Genomic DNA, 14,163 nt, shown 5'->3' with positions numbered 1-14,163 from the left:
GAGGGGAAATAGCTCTCCCAACCTTCGACGGCGCACCATTGGAACCAGTGCGCCAGGTAAAGAGTTTGGGTGTTTTACTGGAGCCTTCATTATCAATGGAGGCCCAGATAGCAGCCACTGCCAAGTCAGCATTCTTTCATCTGAAGCGGGCAAGGCAGTTGGCCCCCTTCCTGGAACGCCGCGACCTCGCAACAGTGATCCATGCAACGGTCACCTCAAGATTGGACTACTGTAATGCCCTCTACTTGGGGCTACCTCTGTGCCGGACTCGGAAGCTGCAGCTAGTGCAGAATGCGGCGGCCAGGCTGTTACTGGGGCTCCCGAAATGGGAGCACATACAGCCAGGGCTGCGCGGACTGCACTGGCTGCCGGTTATCTACCGAGTCCAGTACAAAGTGTTGGTTATTACCTTTAAAGCCCTATATGGCCGAGGACCTGCCTACCTAAGGGACCGTCTCTCCCCGTATGAACCCCAGAGGGCACTGAGGTCAGCAAGTAAAAACAAAATGACCATCCCTGGGCCGAGAGAGGCCAGGCTCCAAAGCACCAGGGTGCGAGCCTTTTCAGTTGCGGCACCTGCACTGTGGAACCAGCTCCCGGAGGAGGTGCGGGCCCTGCGGAACCTCGACCAGTTCCGCAGGGCCTGCAAGACTGCCCTTTTTAGACGCGCCTATAATGATACGGACTGCTGAGTTGCAATGAACGAAGAACCGCCATCTTTAACACCATTTAAACTGGCAGAATCAGCGCCAGAACAGCTATTACTGCCAGATATATATAATGTAATGTAAATTAAGTATTTTAATTGAATTAACGGGTTTTTATGTGTAATTTTAATTGTTAATCTAATGTTTTACTATTTATGTTAATATATTATTTACTGTTAGCCGCCCTGAGCCTCTTTGCGGGGAGGGCGGGGTAGAAATAAAATTTATTATTATTATTATTATTATATTATATATTTGGCCGCTGTGTGACACAGAATGTTGGACTGGATGGGCCATTGGCCTGATCTAACATGGCTTCTCTTATGTTCTTATGTTCTAACTCAGGTCGTCCAAATTATAGTATTCTCGTCTAGCACCATGGATGTCACAGTGCTCCCTTGACTTGATTCTTTGGGCTTGGTTGTTGTCTTCTTGGTCCCCGTCGCTGTTGGCTTTGGGGTAAGGGGGAGGCTCGACGTTTCTCCGGGCAGTTAGCCGCCAGATGACCCGGGTCGCCACAGCAGAAGCATTTACGACCCGTGGGGGTCTTGGTGGTTCCCCCTGGGGTTGATCCCTTCTTTGGCTCTGCTTTGCCCCCTGACCGAGCCTCATGTCCCCCTTTTCCCCCTTGCTGCAGTTGGCGTTAGAGAGCCACTCGCTTTATGTTGGTCCCCACTTCCCCGGCTAGTTGCACCCATCCCACTAGAGTTGTGGGGTGGGCTTGCTGAAGGGCCCGATCCAAGAGACTGGCATTCAGGCCCTGCTGGTAAGCCTCGATTTTCATCATCTCGCTCCATCCTCGGATTTTGGCGCACTGTGCCCTGATGTCAGCTGTGTATTCGCGAACCAATTTCAACCCCTGGTGATGGCCCGAGTTTCTTGAAGGGGGTCCTCATATTGGACCAGCAGGGCTTGTAGGAACCCAGCCACACTATCGAGTTCAGGGCCCCGCATCTTGTATAGGTTTACGTACCAGCGTCCGGCTGCCCCTTTCAGCTTGGAACCGAGGTAGTCCACCCGGGTAAAGTCATCTGGGAACGTGTTCCCCCAATAATGCATGTAGCTATTGGCTTGGATGGAGAAATATTCCATCTCTTCCAGATCACCGTCGAAGGTGGCATCTAGCTCCAGGCCTCTCCCGTAGTCTCATGGCCCAGGAAGCACTAGTACTGGTGCTGGGGCCACGGGCTAAGCTGGAACTGCCGGGACCACTGGTGGAGCCGCTCGTGGGGCTGGCGCTGCTGGTGGGGCTGGTGGTGCAGCTGGAGCGGGGGCTGGGGCTGGTGGGGCCCTCCCGAAGTCGAGCAGAAGCAGCCGGTCGATCTGCCTCTGCATCTCTCGTGGCATGAAGGTGGCGTTTGCTTGGATTTCATCCCGCAGTTCTCGACCCATGGCGGCCATCTCTCCACTCATGGTTTTTAGGATGCCTGGTTCTTTCGGGGGGCTCCCGTTCTCCTCCTCCGAGTCCGACCCATCGTGGCGGTCGTCATTTGGCCTCAGTTCTCCGCGCTCGTCATCGTCTCGAATGGGGCATTCGTCCCCATGTTCCCTGGGGTTCCCGGCTTTCTCCCCCTTCGTGGGTCTTGTCAGGAAGATCTTGTGGCGCGCCAGGGCTTCGTCCATCAGGGTGGTGGAGGTATGGGGCTCCCACCTTCGGGGTGTAATGAATAGCTCCTGGATGTGAAGTGGGGATCCACTTCCGCCGACTCTCCAGACCCCGATGATGTGCCAGGGGGGGAGTTTTTACTCCTGCTTTTTCAGAGGGTTCAGTAGGTTCTCTGTTATCCAGAACTTTTCCAGCCATCTGGCTTAAAAGTTGCCGGTGCAGATAAACTCTTATTAATGGATCAGTTCCAAAATGTCAAGCAAGCAGATTTAAAGGAACCAGTCCTTGAGTTGAAACAAAGTATGGTTTATTGATAATCCATGTGCCTCTATTGAGCCAAGTATTGGAACTGATACAGAGTACCAGTGGAATGCATACTTAAACATGGCACATCAAAGGTTCTCTAAACAAAGCTACAATTACTAAACAGTCCTGTATTCACATGTGAAAATTCGCACAGCCCTTTCCTTTATCTCCCTGCGGTTATTCTTCCTGGGCCCAGGCTTGGCCTGGGAACATGTCCCTGGAGGCGTTATATTCAAATAATAAATTCCTGCATTTGTTAGTAAAACCGAAAGGGGCACGCAGAGGCGCCAGCTAGTGTTCTACTTTGATGTGCCTTAGGTTAGTTCAGGTTAGTAACACTTTAAAGCATAGCAGTTACATTCAAATAAACATGGATAGTTACAGAAAGATAAAACATTGCTAGACAGACAGATGATAGATAGATAGATAGATAGATAGATAGATAGATAGATAGATAGATAGATAGATAGATAGATAGATAGATAGATAGATAGATAGATAGATGATCCTGCATTGTATCAAAGGCTATAGCATCAAAATCACAGGAGCTCCACTTTACATTGCCTTGGACAGGCCACACCTGGACTACTCTGTGCAATTCTGGGAGCCTCACTTAAAAAAAAAATGGAGAGAATTGAGCAGGTGCAGGAGAGAGCAACGAGGATGATCAAGGGCCTGGACAAAGAAACCTATGAGGAAAGTCTGAGGGCCATGTGAATGTTCAATCTGGAAAAGAGGAGATTGCTCTCTTTAAATATTTGACAGGCTGTCCTTTAGAGCCTTTCCTGATATGCTGCTCACAGTCACTTCTACCACCATTATCCAGGGGACTTTCTAGGTGATTAAAAAAAGAGTTAGAAAGACTAAAGAAAGAGTTAGAAAAGAATTCAATATGAGCTTAGACTGGCCAAAGATGCTAAAAACAACAAAAAAGGATTCTTTTCTTATGTTCAGAGTAAGAAAAAGAGCAAGGACATGGTAGGCCCATTGCAAGGGCAGGAAAGTGAAATTGTAACAGGTAATGAAGAGAGGGCAGAACTGCTCAATTCCTACTTTTCCTCAGTCTTCCCTTCTGAGGGAGACAGTGCTCAACATGGCAAAAACAGAACATATAACAATGGTATGGAGTTGCAACTTAGGATCAGCATAGGGGTAGTACATAATCATCTAGTTTCTTTGAAGGGCCAGATGAATTGCATCAAAGGGTTCTAAAAGAGCTTGCAGATGTAATTTCTGAGCCTCTGGCTATTATTTTTGAGAATTCTTGGAGAACAGGAGAGGTGCCAGAAGATTGGAGGCGGGCAAATGTTCCCATCTTCAAGAAGGGGAGGATCTGGGTAACTACCAACCTGTCAGCTTGACATCTATACCTGGAAATGTTTTAGAACAAGTCATTAAACAGTCAGTCCTGGAACATTTAGAAAAGATGGCTGTGATTACTAAGAGCCACCATGGGTTTCTCAAGAACAAGTTATGTCAGACTAACCTGATCTTTTTTTTTTTGAGAAAGTGACTACCTTGCTGGATCAGGAGAATGCTATAGACATTGTTTATCTTGATTTCAGTAAGGCTTTTTATAAGGTTCCACATCCTATCTTTGGGGGTCGGGGGGGTCGGCTCCCTCTGGGTATCCTACCCCCCCCCCAGGGAAAGTGTATGCGCAATACATAGCCTCTCCTCTCCCGGTGTAGTGAACGCCGCATGGTCACTGTCTGGCTATGCCTGGCAGATGGTCACTGCAATGGCCTCTCCTGCATTACTGCATCCGTAGCAACACCTTCTCGCTGGTCCCCCCTGTTTTTCACAGAGTTTCCTACGTCATGGTGCGACCAAATTGTCCGGCGGTATAACCGGATGGGCAGGCTGGGCCCACCAACCTCGCCAGCCTAAGAGAAGGAAAACTCTAACATCAAACCCGGGCAGATACAGCTCGTTAATGTAACACCTACCACCTGGAGGACTCGCTGCCGGCATCCCGGCTTACTGGGCCATGGCAGATGACCCCCAGGTGAAAGGGTGGAGCCAGTACCGCGCACACTGCGCTTCACCTAAAAAATTCCTCTGCGCAGGCCTGAAGGGCATATCCACATCACCCTTCTTAAATCTTCGTTCGCGAAGCCAAGCCGAGAGAGAGAGAGAGAGAGACATCCTATCTTTGTTGACAAATTGATAAAAGATGGTTTGGATCCTGTTACCATTAGGTGGATCTGTAACTGGCTGACAGATTGCACCCAAAGAGTGCTTGTGAATGGTTCCTCATCCTCTTAGAGAAGAGTGACAAGTGGAGTGCCTCAAGGATCTGTCCTGGAACCTGCTTTGTTCAACATCTTTTTAAATCATACAATAAGCATAACATTACTATAACCAATCAATACAGAGTAAAAGAATTACAACTGTTAAGCAAAGCATAATTAACAACTGTGCGGTCTAGGGGTCATATATGATGATGTTCAACATCTTTATAAATGATTTAGTTGAAGGAACAGAGTGCATGTTTATTAAATTTGGCGATGATACTAAATTGGGAGGGGTTGCAAATACAGTAGAAGAGATAAATAGGATACAGCAGGGGTGGCCAATGGTAGCTCTCCAGATTTTTTTTGCCTATAACTCCCATCAGCCCCAACCAGCATGGCCAATGGCTGGGGCTGTTGAGAGCTGTAGGCAAAAAACATCTGGAGAGCTACCGTTGGCAACCCCTGGAATACAGGATGATCTTGACAGGCTGGAAAACTCAGATAAAACCAATAAAATGAATTTTAGCAGTGATAAATGTTCTGCATTTATGTTGGAAATATCCAAATGCATGGTTATAGGATGGAGGAGACTTATCTTAGCAGTAGTATGTGCAAAAAGGATCTAGGGGTCTTAGTGGACCATATGCTGAATATGAGTCAACAGTGTGATGTGGTGGCTAAAAAGGCAAATGTAATTTTTGGCTGTATCAACAGTATAGTGTCCAGATCACATGAAGTGATGGTATTGCTTTACCTCTGCTCTGGTAAGACATTACCTGGAGTACCCACTCTTTCTGACCATCACATGGTGCTCATGGAAGTGGACAACTTGCTACACATAGATAAGTCCCCATCGTGGTACTTTAATAACTCTTTAGTAAACGATGAGGCTTTTTGTGCACAAATGGAAACAGAAATTCAACACTTTTTCGCCACTAATGAGGGTTCTGTTCAACATTACTTGACGGTATGGGAGGCTTTTAAAACAACGATAAGGGGAATAATTATCGCCTATTCTGCTGCAAAACAAAAGGAAAAACGCCGCACTGAGGCGAATCTTGAGTCCAGACTTCGGGCCCTATGGGATGCACAGTTTCAAAGCCCTTCAGAGGCGCAATTTAGGCAGATTCAGCAAATAAATTTTCAGCTCAATATGCTTAGGTCAAACAAGGTTGAACTTGCTTATGCACGTGTCAAACAACAGCAATGGGAATCCGGAGAGAGACAAGGTAGGGTTCTGGCATCCAAGTTTAAAACCCTGCAAGAGCAGAGATGGATCGCTCAAATTGTGGATCAAGATGATAAACCTCACGTCTCTTCTGCCGGGATTGCTGAATGCTTCCGTCAATTCTACCAGACCTTATATCAAGGACATACTTCGGTGGACCCGTCAGTTCAGGAATCTTTTTTGTGTCCTCTGGGTCTTCCACAGTTGTGTGAGGAAGCAAAAGAACTACTTGGGGCTCCACTGAGACTTGAGGAAGTGAAGGAGGCGATTCACGGACTTAAAGCTATTTCTTCGCCGGGCCCTGACGGGTTTTCTCCGATATGGTATATCCGGTTTGCAGAGAAACTTGCTCCGAAGTTGTTGGCTACATACCAAGCGATTTTTGATCAGGGTATGCCATCATGCTATTTTAATGAAGCCTGGATTACGTTAATTCCTAAGCCTGGGAAAGACCCACATCTCTGCGCCAGTTATCGCCCTATATCACTTTTAAATATTGACAACAAGATCTTGACGGCAATATTGGCTAAGCGTCTTCAAAAGGTCATCGCCTCGGTGGTTGACCCATCCCAAACGGGTTTTATCCAAGGACGTTCTGGTGCAGACAATATTCGGCTCATCACGGATTTGGCCGCGATTCATGCTCAGAAAGATGATCTTGCCCTCCTTATTTCCTTAGATGCAGAGAAGGCCTTCGACCGGGTTGACAGATCTTTTTTGCAGATGGTATTGAAATATATGGGTTTCCCAAAAGAGTTTCTTCATTGGACGTGCCTGATCTACAAGTCTGCCACGTCAAGGGTGCGGGTGAATGGTCACCTTTCGGCATCAATTGATCTGCGGTGCGGTACCAGACAGGGGTGCCCGCTATCCCCTCTTCTCTTCGATCTTTGTTTGGAGCCACTTGCCTGGGCAGTTCGATTAAATGATAATATCCATGGCATGCGTCACCAATCACAGACATTTAAGATTTTATTATATGCCGACGACGCCATGCTCACCATTACGCAGCCGGAAATATCGATACCGGCGATTATGCAACTGGCAAATAATTTCGGCAGGCTATCCGGTTATAAAATTAATTGGCAAAAATCAGAAATTTTACAGATCGGGGGTGAAGCGGCATTGATGGGAGATATTGGGCAGTTCTCAGTTCAGGAGGCTTTTATTATGTATTTGGGCATTCTTATTCCTAAACAGCCTGAGATGCTCATATCGTTAAATTTAAACAAAGTAATAGGGAAAATACAGCCGGAACTTGAGCGATGGTCCGCTATCCAGTTGTCGCTTTGGGGTAAAATAAATGCTCTGAAGATGATCATCTATCCCCGTTTTTTTTACGTGTTGCGTGGTATCCATCAATATATACCGCAGAAGTGGTTTCGAAAAATCAACTCAATATTAGCGAATTTTCTGTGGGAGGGAAAACCCCCTCGGTTGTCGTGGGCACGCTTACAGTTACCATTTGACCGAGGTGGATTTGGCTTGCCAAACTTATGTCTATACCATCGGGCATACTTGCTGGCTGGTATTCAGCGATGGGCCCCACTTAAACATTTTGTCGAGTCTCCCTGGATGAACTTGGAAACTGCTGTTCTTACTCCTTTGTCGACATGGAACGCGCTTGGATCAACATACTATCAGGGAGAGTCGGTTCTTCCATCAATTCGGGCGACAAGACAAACATGGCAATATTTGGGTGATATTTACGGATTTGACAGTTTTATACATAGTCGGATGACCCTATGGGGCAATCCTGAAGTGAAGATAGGGGGACGGCCCGTGATTTGGAAGTCGTGGGCGCAGAGGGGTCTCTTAACTCTCAATCAGCTTAAAGACAGCAACGAGGACGTATTTCTTTCTTTTGAGGATCTACAAAGTGTATTTGGGTTACCAGCTAACCAATGGCTGCAATTCCAGCAACTGAAGCATTCACTGTCTACCTCTTTTGGCATAGACGCTTTGGCAGTTCCGGATGCTCCGCCTCTCCTGCAGACCCTAGAACATGCAATTGAACAAAATAAGCCAGTCCGTGTTTTATATCTATGTCTGAAAAAAGATGTGCAATACTCTATGGAAGACTTGCGATGTCAATGGAGCGAGGAAATTAACTGCCCTATTTACCCTTTTCAATGGGCAGCTATCTGTAGTGGTCTCCGCCATTGTTCGAAAGATCTTCGCTTGATTTTAATTCAACAAAAGCTTTTGTTCAGGATTTACTGGACTCCTCTTCGTCTGTATAAGCATAACTTGGCTGAATCCTCGGCTTGTTGGCAGTGTCTACGCTCAGAGGCGGGTCTGGTTCATATGCTGTGGAAATGCCCGATGTTAAAAAATTTCTGGGATGGGATTGCTCGATGGATGCAAAAGGTACTTAACATTGACCAGTCTATTTCTGCCATGCAGATATTACTGAATTACTTCCCGACGACCTGGTCACTGACTCGTTGGCAGCGAAGATGGGCGGCACGTGCGATAATGATTGCGAAGCGGCTTATCCTGCTGCAGTGGCGTGAAGACTTCACCGGCACAATTACTACTTGGCTAGAGGGAATGTATGCTTCGGCTGTGCAAGAAAGGATAGCATATCGCCGGCAATGTCAACAACAACAATTTGAAGAGATTTGGGCGGCTTTTCTAGAAGCATCTAATGTTTAAAGCTCTGCATTTTGAAGTCTGGGACTTGTTTACCCGGGGGCTCTTGAGCTGGGGAACTGGCACGCCGGCATCTAATTAACTTGATCAGTTCAGGCAGTTCAGATTAGGAGAATATGTGGTGGCGGTGCACAAGGTGTTGGATGAGTGCCTCTGTTCATTCAACGGAATGAATGTCCGTGATATGCTTTATGGAAAACTTAATAAAGTATAAATAACAACAACAAAAAAAAAAGACATTACCTGGAGTACTGTGTTCAGTTTTGGGCACCACATTTTAAGAAGGATATAGACAAGTTCCAGAGGAAGGTGACGAAGATGGTGAGGAGTCTGGAGACAAAGTCCTATGAAGAAAGGTTAAAGGAGCTGGGCATGTTTAGCCTGGAGAGGAGGCGGCTGAGAGGTGATATGATCACCATCTTCGAGTACTTGAAGGGCTGTCATATAGAGGATGGTGTGGAATTCTTTTCTGTGGCCCCAGAAGGTAGGACCAGAACCAATGGGCTGAAATTAAATCCAAAGAGTTTCTGGATCAACATTAGGAAGAACTTCCTGACCGTTAGAGTGGTTCCTCAGTGGAATAGGCTTCCTCAGGAGGTGGTGGGCTCTCCTTCCTTGGAGGTTTTTAAACAGAGGCTAGATGGCCATCTGATGGCAATGAAGATCCTGTGAATTTAGGGGGAGGTAGTTGTGAGTTTCCTGCATTGTGCAGGGGGTTGGACTAGATGACCCTGGAGGTCCCTTCCAACTCTATGATTCTGTTCAGCAGCTCCAGTGAGTAAATTGCTGCAATAAGATCACAAAAGTATGTATTTGCAAACTGTGCTTATTTTGGCTGCTTTTTTAGTGTGTGTGTCTGTTCACTTTCATTTAATGAAGTACAGCCAGCTGCTGGGAAAAGGAAGTGAAGAAGTGCTCAGAGGAACTGTACTGCTGTATTTTTCTTTATTTGTTTATTAGGGGGATGGGAAAGTCTGCTGGCTCCACCCCCAAAGTACTCAGGTATTTTCTGAGTTGGACCTGGCGACTCTACTACCAAGCTTGCTTTTGTCAGTAAAGGCTGGGGGAGGAAGTCCTTTCCAGGCCTACTTCGGCCTTTGAGAGAGAACTCATTTGGGCCAATCCTGACTAAGGCTCCCAGTTCCAGGTTGGTGGGAAATTCCTGGAGATTTTGTGCTGGGGTCTATAGAAACTAGACTTTGGGGAGGGAAGAGACCCTAGCTGAATATAATGCCATAGATTCCTCCCTCCAAAGCACTTATTTTCTTCAGGGAGAAAGAGATCTGTTATCTGGAGTTCAGATGTGATACCAGAATAACTTCAGTCTCCACCTCTATGTTTCCTACCATAGACCTGGCATCATCCACTGGGTGACTTGATGCCACCCAACTGGCATGACTTAACTAGGCCTGGCTGCTTGTTCTTATTCAGCAGCAGCCCCCCATGACAGCCACTGTGATGTGGCCATCAGCGTTTCAGAGCAGGGTCTGCCAGATCCAGCATTCTACTGTGGAAGCTGACTGAGTGATTTCAGACCACCCACAAACTTTCAACCTAACCTGGCCTAACCTCCCCATGACAGCCAGTGTCACATGGCAGTTCAGAGCAGGGTCTGGCAGACCCAGGTGGAAACTGACTTGGTGATTTTGGTCCAGTCACAGATTTTCAACCTAACCTGCCTCACAGGGTTGTTGTGCATATCTAAAGGGGGAGAGGAGAATGATGTAAGCTGCTTTGGTCCCCACTGCAGAGAAAGACTGTAGTTTTCTTAGTAGAGGCTGCAGAGATGGGGAAGGAGATGGAAAGCAATCTATTCCCACCTCATTTTCCCCAACCCTTTTTGCTCAGTTTACCCCTTTTCTGATATCCTACCCCACATTTCCCTACCTTCTTAATTTCCCTTCCCAGCAGCTGCCTTCTCAACATAACTTGCCTCTCTCTATCTTTGCCTCTCCTCCCCGCCCCCCTCCCACATGGCCATGACACTCACCCAAAGCAAATTTCTAGCACCCACTGTATTTCTCTTCATAATGGACCTTATTACTAGTTATATTAAAGGACCAATATCTTTTAACTGTCAGACTAGGAAAGGTGTATTTCCTTTCCCAAAGCTGATTCCAAGTTTATATTTCTTTTTATTGCTTCTGTTCCAATCCAATATCTTCACTATCTTCCAGGATCATCCTTTAGGATACAAGAACATCACCGGATATGATACAGTTGCATATTCATGGTGGAGGTTTATGAATGACCCAACTGCACCTCCACACTGGCTTGTGCAATTCCCGATGGTCAAGGTAACCCTCACCTCTTGTCTCCTGCAGGGCTGGCTCTCAGACTCAGGGAGTCCACTCCATCTCATTCAAGATTGCCTAATCTTTGCATGTTCTTCTGGATCTGTAGCTCAGTGTGCTCATGCGTGAAAAAAGATAAGCAAAAAATGGCTTAGACTTCTTGTGCCTGACCCATATCATGTGACTGGCCATAGCATGTCTATCCATTTTGCATGTGGCTCTGCCAGATTACCAGCCCATGTCAATTGTGGTCTTTTATGTGCTTTTGATCATTGATGGGGGATTCTACACTGGGCAAAAGATCCAGTAATGCTACCCTTTCAGATTTGACCATCTACATTACAAACTGGCCTCACTACTGTCTTGCTCCGGCTTTTTGGCTATCATTTACAGTTAAAATCCTGGATCGGCAGTGAAGCCATTTCCAGCACGGTTTTGCTCCTTAATTTCACAGACCACAATTTAAGTGGAGTTTCCCCCTTTGCTCCCCATCTATGGCATGAGTGTAGATGAGTTGTCAGGAGGGAAAGATAGTCTGCCAGCCTCTGGCACTGCCAGTGGAAAAGGAGAAAGGTGGTTTGCCAGCCTCGGGACCTGCCAGTGGAAAGTGTGTGTATTCCCTTTCTCTACTGTTTAATGTTATTAATTAATGGTGTGTTTTACATTTCTTTATACTTATATTTCCTGCTAAATTAAAGGGGAAAACAGGAGATCTCATGGTGCCATATTTAATATTCATAAGAACATAAGAGAAGGCATGTTAGATCAGGCCAATGGCCCATCCAGTCCAACACTCAGTGTCACACAGTGGCAAAAAATTTTTTATATATACACACACACTGTGGCTAATAGCCACTGATGGACCTCTGCTCCATATTTTTATCTAAACCCCTCTTGAAGCTGGCTATGCTTGTGGCCGCCACCGCCTCCTGTGGCAGTGAATTCCACATGTTAATCACCCTTTGGGTGAAGAAGTACTTCCTTTTATCCATTTTAACCTGTCTGTTCAGCAATTTCATTGAATGCCCACGAGTTCTTGTATTGTGAGAAAGAGAGAAAAGTACTTCTTTCTCTACTTTCTCCATAGCATGCATTATCTTGTAAACCTCTATCATGTCACCCCGCAGTCGACGTTTCTCCAAGCTAAAGAGTCCCAAGCGTTTCAACCTTTCTTCATAGGGAAAGTGTTCCAGCCTTTTAATCGTTCTAGTTCCCATTTTCTGGACTTTCTCCAATCCTATAATATCCTTTTTGAGGTGCGGCGACCAGAACTGCACACAGTACTCCAAATGAGACCGCAACATCGATTTATACAGGGGCATTATGATACTGGCTGATTTGTTTTCAATTCCCTTCCTAATAATTCCCAGCATGGCGTTGGCCGTTTTTTATTGCAAACGCACACTGTCTTGACATTTTCAGTGAGTTATCTACCACGACCCCAAGATCTCTCTCTTGGTCAGTCTCTGCCAGTTCACACCCCATCAACTTGTATTTGTAGCTGGGATTCTTGGCCCCAATGTGCATTACTTTGCACTTGGCCACATTGAACCGCATCTGCCATGTTGACGCCCACTCACCCAGCCTCAACAGATCCCTTTGGAGTTCCTCACAATCCTCTCTGGTTCTCACCACCCTGAACAATTTAGTGTCATCCGCAAACTTGGCCACTTCACTGCTCACTCCCAACTCTAAATCATTTATGAACAAGTTAAAGAGCATGGGACCCAGGACCGAGCTCTGCGGCACCCCACTGCTTACCGTCCTCCACTGCGAAGACTGCCCATTCATACTCACTCTCTGCTTCCTATTACTCAGCCAGTTTTTTATCCACAAGAGGACCTGTGCTTTTACTCCATGACTCTCAAGCTTTCTAAGGAGCCTTTGATGAGGAACTTTATCAAAAGCTTTCTGGAAGTCAAGGTAAACAACATCTATCGGGTCTCCTTTGTCCACATGTTTGTTCACCCCCTCAAAGAAATGTAACAGGTTAGTGAGGCAAGATCTTCCCTTACAGAACCCATGCTGAGTCTTCCTCAATAACCCGTGTTCATCAATGTGCTTACTCATTCTGTCCTTGATAATGGTTTCTACCAACTTTCCCAGTATTGAAGTCAGACTGACTGGCCTGTAATTTCCCGGATCTCCTCTGGAACCCTTTTTAAAGATGGGGGTGACATTTACTACCTTCCGGTCCTCAGGAATGGAGGCAGATTTCAATGAAAGATTACAGATTTTTGTCAGAAGATCCACAAGTTCAACTTTGAGTTCTTTCAGAACTCTCGGATGTATGCCATCTGGACCCGGTGACTTATTAGTTTTTACTTTATCTATCAGTTGTAGGACCTCCTTTTTTGTCACCTCAATCTGACTCAGGTCTTTCAACACCCCTTCCAAAATTAGTGGTTCTGGGGCGGGCAAAAAGTTCTCATCTTCCACAGTGAAGATGGAGGCAAAAAATTCATTTAGCTTCTCAGCCATTTCCCTATCCTCCTTCAGTAATCCTTTTACCCCATGGTCATCCAAGGGCCCCACTGCCTCCCTGGCTGGTTTCCTGCTTCTAATATATTTGAAGAAATTTTTATTATTGGTCTTTATGTTTTTTTCAATATGCGCCTCATAGTCCCTTTTTGCCTGCCTGATCACAGTCTTGCATTTGATTTGCCACAGACTGTGTTCCCTTTTACTAATCTCACTTGGACTGGTTTTCCACCGCTTAAAGGAGTCCTTCTTACCTTTTACAGCTTCCATTACTTTGTTTGTTAACCATGCAGGCCTTTTCTTATGCCTGTTTGTGCCTTTCCTAACTTGTGGTATGTATTTTATCTGAGCTTCTAGGATTATAGTTTTAAATAGTCTCCAAGCTTCCCCAAGGGTTTTGACTGTATTTACCTTTCCTTTCAGTTTCCTCCTCACATGCCTCCTCATCTCAGTGAATTTACCTCTTTTAAAGTTAAACGTGGTTGTGGCGGTCTTTTTGGGCAACTCCCTATTTATACAAACGGTGAAATCAATAACATTATGGTCATTGCTCCCAAGCGGTGCAATCACTTTTACATCTCTCACCAAGTCTTAGGCATTACTTAGGACCAAATCCAGGATCGCCCCACCCCTGGTAGAGACCATCTGC

At 46.1% G+C, this 14,163-nt stretch overlaps 1 protein-coding gene across 1 annotated transcript in view; it reads left to right on the top strand.

Annotated features, from left to right (window-relative positions):
* LOC132590767 (autocrine proliferation repressor protein A-like) overlaps positions 1 to 14,163 on the top strand; it is a 62,250-nt gene that overhangs the window by 16,304 nt on the left and 31,783 nt on the right. The window contains exon 4 of the mRNA XM_060263688.1: positions 10,917 to 11,036. Coding sequence (XP_060119671.1) covers positions 10,917 to 11,036 — 120 coding nt within the window. The remainder of the gene's footprint in view (positions 1 to 10,916; positions 11,037 to 14,163) is intronic.

This window comes from Heteronotia binoei, unplaced genomic scaffold (assembly GCF_032191835.1).
Source record: "Heteronotia binoei isolate CCM8104 ecotype False Entrance Well unplaced genomic scaffold, APGP_CSIRO_Hbin_v1 ptg000674c, whole genome shotgun sequence".
Classification (NCBI taxonomy): Eukaryota; Metazoa; Chordata; class Lepidosauria; order Squamata; family Gekkonidae; genus Heteronotia; species Heteronotia binoei.
This window is presented reverse-complemented; position numbering and strand designations above follow the sequence as displayed.